This window comes from Peromyscus eremicus, chromosome 3 (assembly GCF_949786415.1).
Source record: "Peromyscus eremicus chromosome 3, PerEre_H2_v1, whole genome shotgun sequence".
Classification (NCBI taxonomy): Eukaryota; Metazoa; Chordata; class Mammalia; order Rodentia; family Cricetidae; genus Peromyscus; species Peromyscus eremicus.
Genome location: NC_081418.1, coordinates 123,980,343 through 124,002,518, shown reverse-complemented (window position 1 = coordinate 124,002,518; position 22,176 = coordinate 123,980,343). Strand labels below are relative to the sequence as shown.

Below are 22,176 nucleotides of genomic sequence, written 5' to 3'. Positions count from 1 at the left end.
TGGCTGACTTAGCCCAGTGAGGTTCCTTTGTTGTGCCCACATTATATATAACTCGGAGCTGAGCCCCATGCTCCTTATAGAGGGGGGATTCTTATATTTCTCTCAACCACTTCAGGACTAAGTCCTGGGCAAATGGTGGGGTACACTCCATTTTATGCAGCTTCAAGGAGAACCTAAATGTGGTTTTAGTCCCTTACCATCAGTGAGGCAGGGCTTTTAAAGTTTGTCTCTGTACTGCTTCACTGACTACCCTGGCCAATCTCTTTAAGCCTCAGTCTTCTCATCTGGGAAATGGGTCTGGTACAATGACTACACCGGGGACCACTTGGAAGTAGAAAGGCATGTCAAGTGCCAACATCAGGTGTGGCACTCAGAACATACTCAAGAAATGGAAGCTGGTTAGGGGTCCCTCGCATGGCAGCATGTGGCCAACTTGGAGTCCTAGTGCTTGATGGGGTGTTTTCTGACCACCCACCCAGTCTTACTCTGGCAGTCGGGAGGCTCGGGATGGCTGCCGTGGGCCTGGAAGAGTTGCCCTGCCTGCCTGCCCTGCCTGCCTTGATTCTCACATCTTCATCCCTCTCTGCTCTCCTTTTCATAGAGTCTGGGTTTCATTTGTTTGTTTGGTTCGGTTATTTTTCATTTTTAATGTGCATACATGTGTAGTCTACATGTGTGTAAGTGTACCATGTGCGTGCGGTGCCTGTGGAAGGCAGAAGAGGGCATTGGATCCTCTGGAATGGGACTTACAAGCGTTTGTGAGCTTGTGGGTGCTGGGAACTGAACCTGGGTCCTCTGCAAGAGCGGAATGTGCTCTTAACCACTGAGCCACTCCCTAGCCCATGGGGACTCTGTTTTACAGAGAAGTGGCAGCATTGCAAATCCCAGAAGCTCGTGTCTCTGAGAGGTGTAGCTCCGTCATCCAACTGCTCTGGAGACTGATTCATCATTGAGTTCATCATAAGTTCAAGGCCAGCTCAGGCCACAGACTAAACCAGGTCAATATAGTGAGACCCTGAGTACGTGTGTGCATGCATGTGTTTGTGTTTGTGTGTGTGTGTATACTTGTCTCCCTGTAAGATACTTCCCATAGTTCTAACAACTTGTCAGAACCTCTCAGGATGAGACTGAATTCCAGACAAAGATGAGTCAGTGGGTGGGACCACACCTTGACTGGGACATGTTAGATGTGCACATCCTTGGCCCTCTGTTTAAACTTCCATCTCACTTCAGGACCCCAAAGATGGACTTGAGGGTTTTTCTGTAACTCTTTGTCCCTCTTCTCAATGTGACATTCAATAAATCTTTTTTTTTTTCTTCTCGCTTTTAAATTGGCTCTTTTTTATTGGTTTATTGGTTGCTGGACCTGACTTGGGCACAGATTGTGATACCCCGCCCCAGTTCGGTAACAGAAGGGCTTGGGATGTAGCCCAGAGACTGAACACTTGACTAGCGTGCATGACTAGCCCATCATTCGGTCCCCCAGCACTAGGGAAAGGCATTCCCGAAGCTCCTGGAGGTGGCTGGCTTTAAGGGGAGGGGTCTGCCTCAGACAGAGCAGAGTGGAACTGAATGAGATCTTAGAGGCAGTCTGAAATGGTCAGGACCTGTGGCTGTGGACAACAGAAATATAGTTCCCCCTGCTTGAAGGGGGAAAAGGCTTTTCAGCTTTTTCAAGATGCCCTTGGCTTGAGGCATGGGGGTGCTTCTAGGGACACAAAGATTATTTTCAGATAATAGTCTCTATTTCTGCTCTATGGCTCTGGTGTCTGTTTCCCAGTTTTCAGGGGAGAGGTCTGATGAGGAGCCTTTTCTCAGTTAGTTTGTCCCACTTCCAGGACCGGGTGGCTCCCAGCAGCTTCAGGCTTGAATCTGATCAGCTTTTAATCGACCATTAGATTTTCTAAGCACGGATTGGTCCTTGACACTTCCTCTGTGGTGAGGAAGCTCTCTCACCTAAGTGTAGGGAAGATGCCCACCTCTGGAGGAGGAGGTGCTCAACTCTGCTGGTCCACAGGGCCGAAGATGGGTGAGGGTGGCTCCCCAAGAAAAGTTGGGGTGTCCTTATGAGAGGAAAGAGATAATAGATGTCCCCTGGACTCTCTACTCCAGTCCTTTTATGGTGTTTAACTATGTGTCCCTCAACAAAGGATGTGCCTTACCTCTCAGGATTGCCCATTCTGTCTGGGGACAGCTGCACTCAGTAGACAGTCCTTCAGTGCAGAAATGGAATAGTAGAAGTTTTCTGCTCTTGGCTTCTTGAGGGCCACAAATATCCTATAAGTGCAGAAACCTGTTTGCTGCTTGGAGACCGAAATCAAGGTGGTCCACCCAGGTCTTCGCTGCCCGGAGACGCACATTCCCGTTCACTTGGATCATCTCTGTGGTTTGCTTTGTGGTCTCCCTGGAAGCTGCTCACCATGGGTTACTCTTGAGTTTTCTCTGACCTGTTGTCATTCGTGGTGAGAAGCATGCAGGAGGAAGGATTGACCAGCTTGGAGTGGAGAGAGCTATCTCAAACACTTCAACTCTAATAGCACCAAGGAAGAAAATGCTTGCCTTTCCGGTGGCTGTCTCAGCTCATGATTGACACTCATGTCTCAGCTGAAACCTCCAGATATTTTTGCTTTTGCATCAGCTTTTTAAATCTGGCCTGAATTGCACACGTCCCTCCAAGTCTGTCTCTTTAAAACTTCATGTTATTAGATTCGGGTAAGTTAGTTGAGTGATTTTTCAGGCAGTCAGAAGGAAGTTTTCTCAAGAGGCATGAACTCCTCCTCTGTGGGGAAGGCCCGTGTCATAAGGTCTTCATGTTGTCCTTGCATGTGTTACCTTCTGTGGTGATTTGAACGAGACGTCTCCCGTTGTTGTGGGGTATTCACCAGAGAAGACTGCTTGGACATGGGTTTAAGCCAAAGTCTTTGTTAGCTGGCCCGTGACTACACTGGGTGTTCAGGATTCCAGTGTAGCATTGAGCCTTTCTCAGGATGAGCTTTTGAGCCCAAAACCGTGTTCTGGGTTGACATGCTTCACTTAACAAGAACAGTTAGCCAGAAGCAGAACCACAGAAGCTAAAAAGCAAGGTTAGTACATTTAGAGACTTTCCCAGAACTGTGGACTTTGATGGATTAGGCCTTTGTTTTAGTGTTGGCGGGTGCTGTCTGTGTAATGAGTTTTACAGCCTGAGTGGTAGGTACTTCCATCACGGAGTCAGCTGTGCTAAGGTCTGGGGCCTGTTACACTCTATGGGGAGAACTGGTCCCCATTTGGTAGCTGTTTGAAAAGGGTTTGGAGGTGTGGCCTTACTGGAGGAGGGATGGAACTGGGGCCAGGCGTTGAGGTTTCAAAAGGCTCCTTTCCTCTGCCTCCTGTTTGTGGCTGTGATCTCTCAGCCGTTTCTGCCACTGTGCGCCCCTCTACCATCACAGCCTCGAACCCCCTGGAACCGCAAGCCCAATTAAACCCTTTCTTTGAGAAGTTGCCTCGGCCCTGGTGTTTTATCACAGCCGTAGAAAAGTAACCCATATGCCTTCTAGTGACAATTTGTTGGCTCTGTTTTTAATCGTTTCTGTTGGGATGTAGAAAGTGGGACTGAGACTTGAGAATGAGCTAACAGTGAGGGTGTTAAAGGGTAACTATGAGTCTGCCGAGTGAGGCAAGGGGGTTGGGAGCTCTGGGGCAAGGCAAGAGCTCAGGAGACAGGACAGATGGGTCCTGATGGAGGTCAGAGGCACAGCAGAAGTGAGGTGCAGACAGCAGTCTGAGGTGAATTCAGCTCTTAAACATAACCTGCTTGGTTGTTACATTAAGACAATGGTTCTCAACCCCCCACTAACACTGTGACCCTTTAATGCAGTTCCTCAGGTTGAGGTGACCCCCATCCATAAATTATTTTGGTTGGTACTTCATAACTGTAGTGTTGCTACTGTTATGCATCGTAATGTAACTGTCTGTGTTTTCTGGTGGTCTCAGGCCACCCCTGTGAGAGGGTTGTTTGAGCCCCAAAGGGGTCACAACCCACAGTTTGAGAACCACTACACGAAGATCCAACATTTTAAAACTTGGAGATTTCACACCAGGTGTGGTGGCACTTGCTTATAATCCCAGCACTTGGGAGATGGGGGTAGGAGAATCAGGAGTTCAAGGCCAGCCTTAGCTACATAGTAGTTTTAGACAAGCCTGAGCTCTAGAGACTCTGTCTCACAAAGCCCAAACCAAAACCAAACCAAGCAGAACTTTCTGCTGCCCAGCCTCCCTAATGTTGTCCAGAATGTTGTATTGACTCCTTTATTTGCCCAGCCTCCCTAATGTTGTCCAGAATGTTGTATTGACTCCTTTATTTCCTCTCCGCAGCCTTGCCTGCCTTTGAGTTTGTGGTCTCACCATTAAACATAATCGGCCAGTGAGTGTCATTGTCTAGCCTGGGGTAGGTCCCCCAGAGATGTGTTAGGAGCAGATTGCTGGGCTCCACAGTCACAGTTGCTGACCCAGTAGGTCTAGAAAGTGGCCTGAGAATCTGCATTTCTAACCATTTCTCAGCTGACTGTGGAAACTCGCATGGGAAGGACTTCCAGGGTAACCTCTTTCTTTTGCAATTAAGGAAACCGAGGCCCGTGTTTGCTAAGGAAATAGTCTTCCCCAAACCCAGGTATTTGACCCAGCTCTGAATCGAGCCCCATTCAGTACACCAGCTGGGAGGGTCACCGTGTGTCACACTCATGCCTCTTTACCCCTGACTGTTCTGAGACTGGGGACTGAAGCCCACCCCATTTGCAGCCTCATTCTGTTTCCTCCGGCTTCCTTCACAATGGCCATCCATTATTCTGCACTCCGATGCCTGTAGAATTTAATTACTTGCCCTGGCCGTGATGTGAATTTGATTGTTGGAAGCTGCAGCATTCTGGAAGAAGCGCTAATGAGGAGAGACTCTTAGCAGAGACGAGAGGGCATTTGGGGGGCCTGTGTTTGAAAGCAGCCATTCACTGTGTGGCAACAAGGACTTGGTCTTCAGTGAGTTTTCTCATCCCCGCCTCGAAGATGTCCATCGCATTTCATAAATAAATCAGGGCTTTTGTGTCCAATAATTGCTTTGCTTTGTAACAGAGATCAAAAGCAGCCATGGCCTTGGATTCAAAGCCAAGTTTATTTTTCATTTTTTTTTTTTTCCTTGCAGGAGAGAGTGAGGGTTTGCATGCTGGAGGGTCCAGCGGTGAGGTCTGCACTGGGGCGGGGAGAACAAAGAGATGAGGGACCTCAGCCGGTCTCCACCGTCTCCCAGGGAGACAGCCTGTGAAACAGGCCTCAGCAGCCTTTCCTACTCATTCAACACACATACGCTAGTGCTAGTATGATGGCAGATAAGCAATTGTAGCAAAGAAACCATCAGTGAGTGCTTATTCTGTGCAAGGCCCTAAGCATTCTGTATGCACTGAATTCTTCAAGTCTGGGAAGAAGATGCTGCCATCGTCCCATTTTACAGATGAGGAAACCCAAGAAGGTAGAGGCTGTAGTTTTATTTCAGGTACATCCAGCTCAGCAGTAGAGACAGGTGATGAACAGGACAAACCATTTAAACATAATGCCCTCCCTTGAGGAGCTCATAGAGTACTATAGAAGTTGAGGTAGATACAAAGAAATGATTGTTTGGAAGCAGTGGGGAGGGGTGTCATCCCTCCCCAAGTTCCTTCAGAGGGAGGTTCAAGGAAGGCATGATGTTGAGGATTCAGTGCCGCGGTGAACCTTGATGGTTAGAGTCGATCCCAGCTTGTCTTCCCTGGGAAGCCGACTCTCAGATGGAGACACAGTGCAGGTTGGGGTCCCACCTGCAGGATAAAAAGGATGGGGAGCAGGAGGCATCAGGGCCAAGTGTGTGGTGGAGTCATGAAGAAGCTGAGAGACGCGCCTGCTGAGTTATGCCTAGAGGTTGGGCCCTTGTGCTGATTAATTATTGCTTGTGGGCTGTCTCCAGAAGGGGGTGTGTGCATGCTTAGGCAAATTGCTTCTTCAACCATGGTGTCTGTGGACAGCATATCCTAGGAGGAAGTTTGAGACAGAGGCCTCAAAGCTCACCCACTTCCAACAGTGACACACTTCTAACAGAAGGTGTGACCCAGTCTAAGGATGTGCCCTCTAGCCTTAAGGTCTGGATTAAAGGCTTGTATCATCCAACCTCCTCCAATGAGACCACACGTCCTACAACAAGGCCACACTTCCTAATAGTGCCACTCCCTATGAGCTTATGGGGGCCAAATACAATCAAACTACCACAGTTTGTGAGGCAGGGTCTCACTATGCATCCCTAGCTGGCCCAGAAATGAAATGCAAAGTAGGCTTCCCTTAAACTCACAAAAATCTGTCTGCCTCTGCCTCCCAAGTGCTGGCATTAAAGGTATAAGTCACTATGCCTGGCCATTTCAAATATCTTTATTTTTATATATTATTTTAAATTTCTAGCTTTATTATGATTTGGGCTGGAGATACAGCTCAGCAGTTAGGACCACTTCCTGTTCTTACAAGGGATGTAGGTTCAGTTCCCAGCACCCACACAGTGGCTCATGACCATCTATGATTCCAGTTTCAGGAAATCCAACATCCTCTTCAGACCTCTGAGGGCATCAGGCATGCATGGGGTATATATACATATATACAACAGGCAAAAGACTTATATGCATAAAATAAATTAAAAAAATCATTCCATAGTTAAAAAGAGAAATTCAGGTGTGTGTGTGTGTGTGTGTGTGTGTGTGTGTGTGTGTGTGTGTGTGTTGGGCATTGGACTTATCAAATATTGATACTTCCTCTAAAGTGATAGCCAGTAGTCCTAGAGCGTGGCTACGGAAGTGACATGGGACAGAGCAGAGCTTAGGGGCAAACAGGCCCTCAGCACATGGGAACTTGGTCCATGGCAGTAGTGTGACGAGAAGAGAAGAGAAGAGAAAGGACGACAGTTTAGCAGATGAGTAGCTTCAACTGGTTGCTGTCTTTTTCTTCCTAGTTAAAGAAATAGATTCTGCACACACACTACATATCACATGCACAGGCATGCCTACATTTTTACACACGACCCCCACCTCACAAAGCATGTATGTTATTTTCCCAAAGTGTATTTCAGATAAGTTAGAGATAAACAGAAAAACTTGATGGGAAGAAAATGTTGGAGATTGGGAGATTGTATGCGTGTGTGTGTGTGTGTGTGTGTGTGTGTGTGTGTGTGAGAGAGAGAGAGAGAGAGAGAGAGAGAGAGAGAGAGAGAGAGAGACGAAGAGAGAGAGAGATTTGGGATGCATACACATTAAGTATCAGTGCCTGTGGAGTCCAAAAGAGGGTGTCAGATTTCCTGGATCTGAGTTTACAGGGAGTTGTGGGTGTTGGGAACCAAACTTGGGTCCTCTGTAAGAGAAGTATGTGCTCTTACCTGCTGAGCCATCTCTCCAACACCCTAAATTAAAAAAAAAATAATATACACTCCAAAAGAAAAATATTAGTAAATTCTATTATATAATTTTAAAAACTGTCCAAACAACAACAAACATAAATTAATAGATTGATAGACAAAATACATTTGAGACAAGGAGATGATATTTGGTCTTCATAGAATTAATAAAATTTTAATACCCGGAAAATAAAATGAGCTCTTACACATACATTAAAAAAAAAAAAAAGCAAACAGCCCAGTAGGAATGTGGGTAAGAGATATAACTGCTCAGGTCATAGAAGATGTAACTGCAATACTAAAAATTCTAAAAATAGAAGAATGCTCATCCTGGTGATCACAGGATGGGTGAGACACAACTTGTTGCTGGGTGGACTAATGAAGCAGTCCCTGGTGCAGACCAGTGTGTAAAGTGTCAGGTATTGTCATAGGAATGTAAATTGCCTATTATCACTGGAGGATATAAATTATCTAATATTAATGGAGGAAGAATTACAGGTTCTGCAACCAAGCAATTCCACTTTTAAGTATAACCTGCTGTGGGATGTTCTGTATGGCAAATGTGTTGCTCTGATTGGTTAGTAACTAAAGCACTGATTGGCCAGTAGTCAGGCAGGAGGAAGTATAGGTGGGACAAGGAGGAGAATAAAGCTGGGAAGTGGAAGGCTGAGTCAGAGACACTGCCAGCTGCCACGATGACAAACAGCATGTGAAGATGTCGGTAAGCCACGAGCCACATGGCAAGGTATAGATTTATAGAAATGGATTAATTTAAGCTGTAAGAACAGTTAGCAAGAAGCCTGGTATGGCAATACAGTTTGTAAGCAATATAAGTCTCTGTGTTTACTTGGTTGGGTCTGAGTGGCTGTGGGCCTGGCAGGTGAGAGAGATTTGTCCTGACTGTGGGCCAGGCAGGAAAACTCAAGCTACAATAACCTGAAAATGTTCTAAGCCATTTGCATACACAACTTTGTATGGAGATGTTTTCTATAAATAGTTTAATATTTGGCTCCATATTAAAGTCTGTAGTTTCAGAGAAATCAAGGCAGGAACCCCCACAGTCACATCATAGTCAAGAACAGGTAGAAGGTGGGGATTCATGCTTCTGGCTTGCTTATCCTGGCCTGGCTTCCTTCACTCTTATACAATTTAGGCCCCTGCCTAGGAAATGTGCTGCCCACAGGGGCCTGGGGCAATGAACAATCAGGACGATGCCTCATGGACATGCCCACCATTCACCCTGGTCTAGATTATTCCTTGTTAAGCATCTGTTTTGTGGGCTGGAGAGATGGCTCTGAGGTTAAGAGCACTGGCTGCTCTTGCAGAGCACTTGGGTTTGGTTCTCAGCACCTACAAGGTGGCTCATGACCCTCTGTAACTCCGGCTCCAGGGGATCTGGTGCCCAATAAGTGAATGGTTAGTTAAATAAGCTACAGGCAGTCACATGATAGAACAGTATAAATCTGCATCTACTAATATCAATTTGGATAAAACTTGAAAATATGGTGTCAAGTATGAAAAGGAGGGTCAAGTATTATATTTTTTTTTCTGACATTGTGGTGCAGCCCTATAATTCCAGCACTTGAGAGGACTGCACAGAAGGGATGTTGAGTTTGAAGCCAGCGTGAGCTAGAGAGAGCCAGTCTCAACAGTCTCCTTTGAACACAGAGCAGTGTTTTAGTAAAGTGTAGATTCCGGGTGAAAATTGTATGTTTTTAGGCCCCTGTCTGGAAGAAGGCCAGGTGGCTGTAGACCTGTAAGCAGACACACCAGCCATAGAACAGTCATTGAGGAATGAGGGGGAGGAAGGACCCAAGGACTTCTCTTGTCTTGGGAAAGACCCAAGACTTCAACTGTCTCTGTAACAGTTTACTTCCTAAAGTAGTTTCAAAGGAAAAAGAATGGCCCATGTTTTAATAATTATTAAACTCAAGTAATGTGTTCTCTGCTTTCTGCATGTTTTAAGTATTGGGAATTTTAAAGTAAGGGTGGAAATCAGTAAGGGCAAGCTGGGTCAGGAAGGCTCTTGAGTGTCCGTCAGAGAGGTTTGGGTTGTATTTTCTAGACATCAGAGAGCTGCTGGAACTTCTTGACTGAGCTTCATCCATCCAAGAATTCTGTCTCACTAGTGAAGTACTCAGTGTCATGCTAAAGAGTGACTAGTTTGCCACGTGCATTTTATATCTTTACCAAAAGGGGGAAAGTTACATGCTGCTACGTGTATTTTCTACATGTATTTTCTACGTGTATTTTCTACTACTAGTTGTAGAATATTCTCAGAGCCAGGATTAGGGAAGATGATATAAAAATGGAAAGGAAGGATGAGTAGATGTGAGGTTGAATGAGTGGATATGTAGTTGAGTAGGTGCATGGATAGGTAGATGTATAGGTGAGTCAAAGGATGGATGAGTGGGTGGGTGAAAGTGGTGGGTGGATGGATGGATGAGTGGGTGGATGAAAGTGGTAGGTGGATGGATGAGTGGGTAAGTGAAAGTGGTGGGTGGATGGATGGATGAATTGGTAGGTGGATGAATGAGTGGGTGAGTGAAAGTGTGGTGAGTGGGTGAATGGATGAGTGGGTGGGTGAAAGTGTGGATGTGTAGCTGGGTGGGTGAATGGATGATTGGGTGGGTGAGAGTGGGGTGAGTGGGTGGATGGATGAGTGGATTTGTAGGTGAATGGGTAGATGGATAGTTAGGTGCATGGATGAATGGGTGGGTGAATGGTTGGCTGTATAGATAAGTGGGTGGATAAGTGGATGGGTGAATGGGTAAAAGGTGGTGAATAGATGAGTGAATACACATGTAAAGGCATTTTTGAAATGCCAATGCAATTCTCATTCTTCTCCTGTCCACAAACAATGTAAGCAAACAGAAGATCATGTTGGAAAGTGATGGGGAGTTAAAGCACTGTCTTAGGTCAATGACTTAGTGGTAATACATGATGGAGAGAGTTTTGAATGGAGCAAATAAACCCAAGAGCATCCATAGGCTTGAAGTTAGCACTGAGAGGGAGAAAACACCAAACTCAGAACTGAGGAGCTGGAGGCTTTCATCAGAAATTTGTCTTGCCTGCTCCCAGGACAGGAAGCTCTCCCACTCAGATATCAGTTTCTCATCTGTAAGAGATTCTAGCAGAAAAAAGAAAAGAAAATGGAAAATTGTCAGCCACCATCAGGACATAGTCAAGAAAGATTACTTCTGGCAAGTTCTATGCCCACAGAGATACAGCCCAGCATTCTACACCATCCCTGCTTGCAGGGAGGCCAGGGATTGGGCAGGAACTTAGTCACTACTGACAACTGAGTCTGCAATCTGGTACTGAGGGCTGGATGTTATCTGGTATTTACAATGATCCGAAGCAGAGATTTGTAAATATTGGTGTGCTTTCTAGAGCAAGGACATCCATGTGCTAGTATTATTTTTAAATATTTCCCAAAACAGAAAACAAACAAACAAACAAACAGAAAAACTGAGGCAGTAGACCGGAACGGCTGAGAATGCTGTTATTATTTCAGTAACAGATGCCCCTTTATTGAGCCTCTGCATCCTGCTCTTCAAAGGGGGGGTCTGTATCAGTGTCCCCCCCAAAGGGCTGATCTAGGCTCACACAGGCATCAGCTGAGAAAGCAGTTAGTGTGGTGCTCAGCATAACACAGGTGGCCTGGGAACAGTAGCGAGTACTGCCATTATCTACAATGATAAATGCCATTCCTAGTGAGAGCACTAAACACTGTTATGAGTGATGAAAGCAGGTATTGTGGTTAATAGTAGTAGTAGCAGTACTAGAGATCCAGACACTTCTATCCTGACCACGTCGGTCACTCTTTCATAGCTATGTTAGTTACTTTCTCATCCCTGTGACCAAATACCCACCAAGAAGCCACCTAAGAGAGGGGTTTCCTTTGGCTTACAGCTGGGGATGGGATGCAGTCCGTCATGGCGCAGAAGGTATGGCGGCAGGGGTATAAGGCAGGGGTCACCTTGGACCAGACTTAGGAAGCAGAGAGCGGACAGGAAGTGGGGCTAGTTTATAATACTCTAAGCCCCACTCCCAATGCCCCACTTCCTCCAGCAAGGTTCTGCCTCCTCGGGCTTCACAGCCTTCCCTAACAATGTCACCAGCTGGGAAGCAAGCTCAACTCCAGGACCTGGGGGGCCTTTGCACAGCTGTAAGGAATCTTTGGGTGCCCTCAGATCAGTTATTGTGGTAGCAGCTCTGAAAAGGAAGCTTTCAGGCTCAAAAAGTTCCCCAGGAGTGACTGAGAACCATGGCTGAGTTGGAGGAAGCGGAGGAGGAAGTGGGGGTAGACTTGAGGCCAGGTTTGCTGCTGAAACAGGAATGATCCCATTGGGAGCTGCAGCAGCAGGAAACAGAGTTAGCTCTGAGAGAAGAAGAACCCTGAGGGTGGTCACGACCAGGGAAAAGTCAACTAGTAGCAGGTAGAAGATTATCTAAGGTCAGGGTGGGAACCAGGCTGAGGAAGATGTTCTAAGGGGGTGAGACAACAACACATAGAGCCTTGCTATAGGTGACTCAAGACCCTTCTACAAAGCTGTGTTCAGGGGTACCCATCCATAGGTGAGCACTCACAGTTACTCATACTTGGTGCCTTGACCAGTTATGAGTCCCTGCGTTAACCCACAGGCAAAGAAGCCCTGTGACCAAAGCGGAGGGCAGCACAGATCTGTGGGTGTCAACAGAAATATTTAGAATGCAGCTTGACAGCAGGATCATTTAGCATAACAGCAACAGTAGGTTGTTCTTTAGCCTCTGTGATCTCCTCTCGTGGGCTTTTAATCAGGTGCACAGTACCAAACACAAAATCCCTCCCATGGAGCTGGTCTCACGTTTAGTCAGAAGACTTTATCCCCGTACCCATCAGATCCCTATTGCACCAGGGAGCACGTATTTCCAGCAGGTGAGTATTGCAGCATGCAGGGTCCTGTGCTGAGTAAGACCATTGCTGTTTTTTTTGCACTCCCCTCAACTTACATAGCACCTTCTGTTACTATGTAAGTTAGCCAGCAGAGAGCGTTTCCTGGTCAATTTGACGTTGGTTTCTTTATGTCTGGCTCCTACAGTGAATGATGTCTTCAGCAGTATGATCTAACCATGTAGTTCTGGTGGACAGCCAAGGGCAGTGGCAATGGCTGTGTTGTCTTGGAGCCTTTGGGGCCTTCCTGACTAATAACTCGTGGAGAGGTAGCCCATGCTTGGCACTGAGATTTTCATTTCATAGCCCATATATTGTAGAAGCAGCACTGTCCACCCATGTAGGGTCCTTGTGTTCAAACTCCCTTAACAAATGCGTATTAGGGCTTTGTCATGGATCCTTACTTTTGGCTAACCCATCCCCTAAGCTCTCCTCTCCTCAATTCCCCTTTCTCTACTCAGGGGGTTTTTCCTGTCTCCTTTTATGACACTTGTGTTCTCTTACCAATGCTAATTGAAATTTTTTTCTTGAGTTATAAGATTGTAGGTTTCCATGTTTCCTTTTTCCATGCACCCTTCACTTTGGTTAAGCCCTCGGCCAGTGCCTCATTCCCTCATCCTCCCACCCCCCTCCACATGGACCTTTCCTAGAACCTCCCAGTGTTCCTCCGTTTTCCTTTCATTTTGCCTGTATTTGACTATCCCCTCCCCCAGAAGCGTGCACTCATGTTTAGTGGCCTGTTTCTGGTTTCCCGGCTTCCACCTGTAGTACTGTAGTTAAACACACAGAATGAAAAGGTTCGAAGCTAGGATCTGCATGTGAGAGAAGAGGAGATTGTTGTCTTTGGGGCCTAGGTGAGACCTCACTCAACACAATTAGGCCGTGCTATTTTTAGATATTGTCCTAGTCTGTTTGTGTTGCTATAACTCAAAGATTCCGAGTAGGTCATTTATAAAGTAGGGTTGCTGTGCTCACAGTTCTGAAGGTTGGAAGGATAACTAATGAAGGCCTCCTTGCTGGTGGAGACTGCAGAACCCCAAGGTGAGACAGCGTGGGCGGCTTCCCTGGGATCTCTCTTTTTGTACAATGACATTAATCCCATTATGGGGGCCCCATCCTCCCAACCTTGACCAGTCCTAACTACCTTCAATATTATGGCTTTAAGGGTTAGCTTTCAGCATGGTTTGGGTGGGGATGAACACTCCAAAGGTAGGAGATACAGAAGATGATATTAGTGTTAGAAATGGCTCGTCTTTGACTTAGTTAGATGGGGATGTAAACAGACTCCTTAAGAACAGAACTTTTCAAACGTAGCTCATAAAGTCCTAGGGTGTATATTAAGGCAGGCCTATTTTGGGGGTTTTTATTTTTGGGTGTGGTACTAGAGATTGAACCCAAATCCTCTGCATACTAAGCACTTACTCCACCTCTGAGCTACATCTCAGTTCTATAATAAAGTCTTAAGAGTTTCTCCAAAAAACATAATTAGACATGCATTAAAAACCAAATCAAGTCACACATGGCAAGATCTTCATAGCAATGGAATTGATTTCACTCACAAACTGTGTCATTACAAGAAAATCTTTGTCATTTCATCTCATGTTGATGTAAGTTAATGTTTGCTTATTTTGACGAAGAAGGATAAAAATGGCCATCTTTTATTTCTCTCTAACTTTAAACTGCACCCATGAGAGTATCTGTGAGCATTTATAGGGCTCCTCTTGTGTGCAAGTCTTTGTGAGCAACATTTCACAGAAAATGCCCCCAAGGAAGAAGCTTCTTGGTTCAGCCTGGGCCACAATTCTTTCTGTGATCCCATCCCTGAGACAAGTTTCCAGGTCACCCTGTCACAGCCAGTCCATGTCCAGTGGATCAGCCACACACATCTCATGTTCTCTTAGAAGGAGGAATGGAAAAGCAATTGGAACAACAACAACAAAGGAGCAGACTTTCTTTGAGGGTGTGGGCATGGCAATACCTGAGCAGAGAGAGAAGGGACATCAGAGACACAGGCAGTGTCCAGTGGCATTGGCCTCCTTCCCACCTGCCTGTGGCCTGGACTTGTGGCTACTTTTCATCTGTGTGTCCTCACATTGCACTGAGTCCTGAAGAAACAGACTAGGCTTTTGAGCCAGACCAACCAAAAGCTGATTCTGGGCTCTGCCATTTTCCAGGTACACCATCTTGGGCAAGATGCTCAGCCCTTCTGAACCTCTAGCTCTCCCCATGCGTCAAAGGGAATAATAGTCGTAGCTACCTTAAAGGTTTAAACTAGATAGTGCTTAGAAGGGACTCTGATAGTATCAAGCAAATGGAAGATGTACATGAATGTTGTTGCTAAATACTGCTTGAAAGCAGGGCTTTTCTGCTCAGCTTTGTCTGGGTGCCTGGTAGAGGCTGGTCTCTACTAGATATGCCATGCAGGTGTGAATGGATCCAAAGCTAGGGCAGAACTGGAGAGACAGCATAGACTCAAGCAAGGGCTTGGGGTGCTTTGAATCCACACGGGTCCTGGTGCTGGGGTGCCCTGCAAAGCCATGAGGCTGGGTCTCAGCAACCACACTCTTCAGAAGATCCTACTGGGGGTGTCCAACCTTTTAACACTGCCATATGATGTGGTTATACACAAAATTCAGGACTGAGAAACTACACAGTTGAGGTACAGAAATGCCAAAAAGAAATCCCTTAATGGGTTAAGCAAGTTTATGGTTCTGTGCTACGTTGGATTCATAGCTACCCTGGAGTGTATGCAGCCCATGGGCTGTGAGGTGGATGCACCTGAGAGTGGGATGAATGGGAATGAATGAATCTCATCCTAGATGTCCTGGCCCTGCAGCTGTCATCCTCATGAGTACCTGGAGGTGCAGATGGCCACACCTTTCTGAAATGACTTCTGGTTTCTGAATCATAAATGGAAACACCTCTATGGGCCAAGCCGAGGTCACGGCCTGATGAACGGAGGCCCTGGGCCCCATGGACAGCCAGAAGGCATGAGACTGCCATACTTGACACAGGGCCATCTAGTCTTTCCAGAGTAGCTGAACATTGGAGCTTATGAGGGAAATATCCTGATTGTTAAATGCCGGGAAAGTGTTCAGACTTTCTAGAAGCACCAAGTGGCCAAGCAAAATATGCCTGCAGGCCAAAGAAGCTGCTGCTTGGAGGCCTTGACTTAAGACAGTATTTTGCTGAGAAATAGTTTTAGCTGCCAGGACATTTGGCAAAGCCTAGAAATGATTGTGGTGGTCACAACTTCAGGCTAAAGGTAGGGATTGTTCCTAGGAAGAGGCAGGCAGCCTGCCCATCATCCTGTCATCCATTCATAGGAATGTGTTCCAGACGAAGAGTTAGTTGTCCCTAAGGAAATTTAGCTGTGATTAGCCTTTGAGGAGAAAGAGTCTGGGGACACCTGCTTCATGGTGGCTGGCCCTTGTGACTGGCTAGCTTCAGGTTACTGTCAGTATGTCAGAAAGGCAAGATTGGGATGGTTGAGCCTTCTCTGGCCCAACCTTGTATGTGAAGGAACTGCCTTCCATCCAGTGTCCTTTGTAGGCATGAAAATAATGCAAAATATGTGGGCAACAAGGCCCAATATGTTGTCACTTGAGTCCCTAAGGTTTGGGTGTGGTGACCCATTGAAGATTGTCTTGGTTTTGGCCTCCTGTCCCTGGTGGAATGTTTGGTTTGGGCTCATTACTCAGTAGTATTTGGAACTGTAATTGGGAATATTTCCCTTCCCTAACCAGCTTGAGCTAAAAAAGAAAAAAAAAAAATAACAAAGATGCTTTGAGGGCTGCCTGCCAAGCATCAACTTGGTGGCTGCTCCGGGGAGGTGCCTAGGAGTTGATGAGCTGAGACTCAGCAGGTCCCATATGTTGGCCTACAGTTCTCTTGAGGAAATACAAGAACACGCTTCCAGCCCCACCCCAACCCCACCCCATAGTCCATACTCTATGCACATGTTCCTCTTCTTGAGGTATGACCCTAAGCATCCTATTCTCCCACTCAAAAGCCTTCAGTGGGTCCCAGCTCCACTCTGAATGAAGCCAGAGCCTCATCAGCCTCCATGATATTACCCCAGCCTAGGCAAAAAGGGCAGCTTTAGAGCCCTGGGTCTATAGTGAGGATGTCTTCTTCTAGGAACAGGTGATGGAAGATGAGGCTGTGTGCATTAGGATGCTCTAGCTACAGTAGCAGGAGAACGTAGACTAACATGTCTTAAGCCACAGAAGTAGATGGAGACTAGAGAACGGCTCTGAGTTCGGGGATCACTCAGTGCTCAGATAGTTCCAGTTTTTGTGGGGTTTTTGGTTTTCGGTTTTTTGGTTTTTTGAGACAGGGTTTCTCTGTGTAGCTTTGCACCTTTCCTGGAACTCACTTGGTAGTCCAGGCTGACCTCGAACTCACAGAGATCCACCTGTGCTGGGATTAAAGGCGTGTGCCACCACTGCCCTCAGTTAGTAATGAAAGGAACCAGGATGCTTTTACTCTGCTTTCCTAAGGCAGCATCCTCTTTCTGTCTTTATATGCCTGTTGGTACCAACTGGGACTGTGTAGAGTTTTGCTTGCACTTGGTAGAAGGGTTAAAATGTTCTCCTACATCATGCAAATCCTGCTTCTCTGTCTAGTTAAGACAGCCCAGGACTATATGAGCACAAAGAATAATCCACCTTGTGGAGTTAGGATGAGGTTCCCTGAAAGAACTGGGCTGGAGGAACAAATGCAGGCCGAATGCATGGTTCTTTTAGGAAGTAGGGAGAGCAGAGGTGGGTGATGGGAGGGGACCCCCAATTTCTACTACACAGTATAAAGGAGTGAGCAGTTTGAAGGTAGGACATGGTGATAGATTGGATTGAGGAGAAGGGATAATTAAAACTCGACGAGGTAACTCTAAAGTTTCATCTTGACAGCCTTGGAAGATGTCTCCTGCTTCAAAATCATGGGGTTGGGTGTATGTGTGTTACTTTTGGGCGACTTGAAGGGACAACCAGACCATTTCTGTGTGCTGACATTTGTTCTTTCATATTCCAGAGCAAAGAGATTGGCCTGCAGATGCACGAGGAGCTACTGAAGGTGACCAATGAGCTCTACACAGTAAGTTCTGCCCAGGACCATTGCTGTTTGTTTGGGTCTCTTGTCTTTAGCACCCATATCTGGAGGGAGGCAGGTCAGAATTTGGAGTGACAGATGATCATCATGAAGGTATGTAATGACTCATGACCCCAAGTCCTGCTTACTTATGTTTGGAATGGGTTCTGGACGTGTTTAGTAAGTTAAAGTATGTGAGAGAGTAACGTGATCTTCCAGACGTAGGATGTGTTACTTATGAGCACAAAGGTCCTGAAGTGGAGGATGGAAGAACACAGTGTGAGGGCTCCATATCCAGAGGGCAGGGATATGGACTTGGGTGTCAGGTGACATAGGCTCCAGACAGGGTGCTCCTTAGTGACTGTGGTCTTAGACAGGCTCATAGCTTGCCTAGATCCCTTTGTCTTTGTCTGTAGAATGGAACCCTGCTCTGAGAATAACTTGAAGTGAAATAGTGAGCATGCCTGTTTCCGCTGGAGAACATCACAGTTTAGCCCATGGCTGACCTTGTTGCCTGCTTTGGAGCCAAGGCCTAACCCACTTGAGATGGGCATTAGAACAGAGGAAGGCAGTGGGGTGGAGAACACACTGCCTAGACTTTAGGGCAAGAACAGACTTTGGCTTCCTTGGTGAGGAGTGTGGAGAGCCCCATAGATAGCCTTGGGTACAGTAGGCCCAACAGGAAAAGTACCAGGTAGAACTGTTATGTTTATGTATGCAGGTGCTCTTTATAAAAGTCCTAATTTAACATATGAATAAGTAAGGCTGCATGAAGCCCTTTCTCTTTGTTATTGCTGTCTTTCTATATTTATACCCATGGTGGTAGCAATGGGTTCATTGTGGCCTAAGAGCCTAGGCTCAGGGCCTGTACTTCAGGTGGAAAGCCCAGTGTCGACCCCAGCAGCTCTAGGACCTAGGATAAGACTTTCATTTTTACTGATATCAAATAGGGAGAGTTTGTTCCAACTTTGCTTCAATATAGATAGATAGATAGATAGATAGATAGATAGATAGATAGATAGATTGATAGATAGATAGACCTGCCTTTGATCCCATCTACTTAGGAAGCTGAGGCAGGAGGATTATAAGTTAGAGGCCTGCCCAGGCTACAGAGTATGGGCAAAGCCTGGACACTTTATCTTATAATATATAATATATGTCCAATAATATATAAAATACAGTAATAGAAAAGTAAAGATAGGCCTGGGTGTGTAGTTCAGTAATAGAGCTCTTATCCAGCATGCTCAGGGCCCTAGATTCACCCCAATACCACAGAGAAAAGAGGTGAAGAGAAAGCAGACAGTCTGAAGTCAGAATCTGGGTCAAATCTGATTTTCAGCTGGAAAGAACAGTGGAATTTTCCCACGGTCTCTGGAGAAATTGGTTCTTGAAAGCCTCATGGATACAGGGATTCTGCAGATGCTCAGGTCTCTGTATAAAGTGGTATCGTGTCACACATCCTCCCAGGTACTTTAAACCATCCCTAAATTGCTTACTACAGTCAATACAGCTTCAGTGCTATGCAGACAGTTGTTACGCTGTGTGGTTTAGTGATGAGAAAAAGTCTCTTCATGCTTAGTATAGATAAAACTTTCCTCCCCAAGTATTTTCAACCTACAGTTGGTTGACTCCATGGATGTGGAGAGCACAGGTATAGAGGGCCAACTGCACCGAGGGGGTCACACACACACTAACACACACTGTTAGAATGAAAGAGTACATAATGAGCTAGAGAGTCTGTGTGCCATTAGTCATGTCTGCCATTATTATATCACCCTCAATGGGTGTAATAGGCTGTTGTCTGTACTCACAGGGATGGGGTCAGTGATGAGTGTTTAAGGTTGGTGAATGAATGGATTGTCTAGCTTAGGATTCTGTAGAGGATTTCCTGACACCGGTCATTACCCAGGCTAGGCCTTTCCTATGCTCCTTCAGTCCCTCTAAGAATGGAACACTTTCTCCACAGCAGTCCTGCATCATAGCTCCAGGCACAGGACTTCACTGCTCCTGCCTGGGTTGCTAACTTTCCCTCTATCCTCCAGCTGGGAACCTTGTTTTGTCTGTTTTTGTTTGCTTTCTGTCACTGTGACAAAACAACTTGATCAAAAACCACTTGGGGAGAAAAGGGTTTATTTGGCTTATACTTCCAGGTCACAATCCATTATTGAGGGAAGTCAGGACAGAAACTCAAGGTAGGAGCTTGAAGTAGAAACTGTAGAGAACCACTGTTTACTGCCACGTTCTCCAGATCGCTTGCTTGCTCATACTCAGCTTGCTTTCTTATACAACCCAGGCCCACATGCCTAGGGAATGGTGCTGCCCACAGTGGGCTGGGCCCTCCCGCATCAATCATCAATCAAGACACTCTCACAGTCAAACCTACATGCCAATCTGACCAAGGCAATGCTTCAATTGAGATTCCCTCTTTCCAGGTGACTCTAGGTTATAGTCAGCTGACAATAAAAACTAACCAGGAGAACTATTTATGCTCTCCCCCAATACCCCCTCCTCTGCTTCTTCACTCTGCAGTTGCCTTTGCCTGTTGTGGCCTGCATGCTTTTATCCTTTGTCTATCTGAGTCAGACTCACTTTTCCAACTAGGCCAAACTTTAACACCTTCAGAAAAATGCCACCTCTGGGCTTTTAGTCCTATTGTAGCCTTATAAAAACCTCATGTTTTCATTGTCTGCACCTGTTCCCTTGTGGTAGCGTGTCTTCTCGGAGTCATGTCTTGGCTGATGAGTGACGCTGTTAAATCTCAAAGACTGTGTGGCATTGACAACATGACTTCACCTCTCAGTTTTGTCTGTGAAAACCAGGGCTGATCATTTTCCTGTGGTTTGTAGACGCAATAGTACCAGGTAGTGTCAAAGGTTGAGAGGATAATGACATCTCGTGTCCCTCATGGTACTGGTGCCCTGAACCCAGCAGGTTCTGTGTATATAGCTGCCCATTCTGTCCACAGGTTAGAGCAGCTGGACAGAAACACTATTGGCATCAGACATGCACGTAGGTGGCTGGCTCACCCCATGATAAGGCTCTTCCTGCCATGCTATGCTCACAGTGGCCTGCTGGGGGTCCTCCAGGAGCTGGTGGAGAGGAAGGGCCCAGTGCCTCCCAACTCTCTCTTCTTTGGGTGTGTGTGAAGGAGAGGGGGCCTCAGGTGCCAACAATAAATACTCCATATCTCTAACTGTGGCCCTTTGTGTCCATAGGTCCTGCATCAATGAGTGTTAAGTATCCCCTAAAAGCTCATATGCTAAAGGCTTCATGCACCGATGCAGCTTTATTTAAAGACAACATTGAGAGGTAGGGAAGGTGGGGCCTGATTGCAGGAAGCAGGTCATGGAGGACATGTCCTTAAAAGGTGTCTTGTCCCTGGCCCCTTCGTGTCTCTCTGCTTCGTGGTTGCTATGAGGTGAGCCACTTGGCTTTGACACACATTCTTGACTCGTTATACTCTGTGTCACCACAGGCTTACAGCAGAGGCATCAGCCGAGCGTGGATGGAAATCTCTGAAGCCTCTTTTAATTTCTCTCAACCGTGGCCATAGTGACAAAAAGCTAACTAACATACATAGGTTCAACCAAACTTGAGTCAAAAATATTTTTTTTAAATATGGTATATTACTAAACACATGCAGCTATCTTGTTATTTCCCAAGTACTACAACACAGTATAATGCCCATTTATACAGTGAAACATTGTGTTAGGTACTGTGAGGACTGTCAAGATGATCTGCGTTAGGGAGTGTGGGGTTCTTTATAATCACTGCATCATTTTATATAAGGGATTTGAACATCCACAGAATTTGTTATCTGGATATGTGTGAAAGGGTGTCATGAAACCATCACCATAGATACTGAGGGATGACCATGGTTACTTAGAAATGCAGTTTAATCCCTAAATTCTGGGCCTCCCACTGTGGCAGCAGGGAATCTTTGCTGTCCAGGAACTGGGAACAACAACCGAGAAGTTGGTCTCTGTCAGCATCTTTCTCATCCTTGATGCTCTCATGGTGCTGGTTAGAGCAGAGGAATGGGAAATGCTGTGTAGACAGTAGACGTCATGGATTTTGCATCAAGGAGTGTTAGATTTGAGCGTACAGACAAGACCGAAGTGCATGGGCTCGTGACAGAACATAAGGCTGAGCGTGCTGCTTGCTCAACTGCTTCTTTAAAAAATTGCCTCCAAACTCGACGGCTTCAAACCTACCATGTTATTTGCTTGTGAGCCTCTGGGTTGGCAGTTTGAGCTGGTTCTAGCCAGTTATATGGTGGCGGTTTTCTAGATGACTAAGAAAAAGGAACCCAAAGTGAGTGGACTCCAATACACAAACTTCTGCTAGTAACCGCTTTTGCTAATACCCAAAGCAAGTTACAGTCAAGTCCCAGGTCATAAGATAGAAAAATATACTCCCTGTTTTCCTGTAGTCACAGTGCTAAAGTCAAGCCTGAGCAATGTCTGGTGGTTGTCTGTCACAGCCACCCAGCTTCTGGGAGCGTTATGGACTTCCTGGACTTCACTGCTAGAAGTCCCTACTTAAAATCCCGGTTACACACATCTTCCCAGCTCCCTTTGTTTCCCAGCCCGAGTCTCACAGGCATAGTAACTAAGGAATGAATGAGGTAGAGAAGAACTATGCATTCAGCCCCATTCTTTTCCTTCTCAATGTTCCATGGAAGAAGAAGTCTGCTGAGGGGCCCTGCTGAGGGTAATGA

General features: G+C 46.1%; 1 protein-coding gene across 1 annotated transcript in view; it reads left to right on the top strand.

The window, feature by feature from the left end:
• Srgap3 (SLIT-ROBO Rho GTPase activating protein 3) overlaps positions 1–22,176 on the top strand; it is a 113,600-nt gene that overhangs the window by 18,129 nt on the left and 73,295 nt on the right. Inside the window, exon 3 of the mRNA XM_059257098.1 lies at positions 17,400–17,462. Coding sequence (XP_059113081.1) covers positions 17,400–17,462 — 63 coding nt within the window. The remainder of the gene's footprint in view (positions 1–17,399; positions 17,463–22,176) is intronic.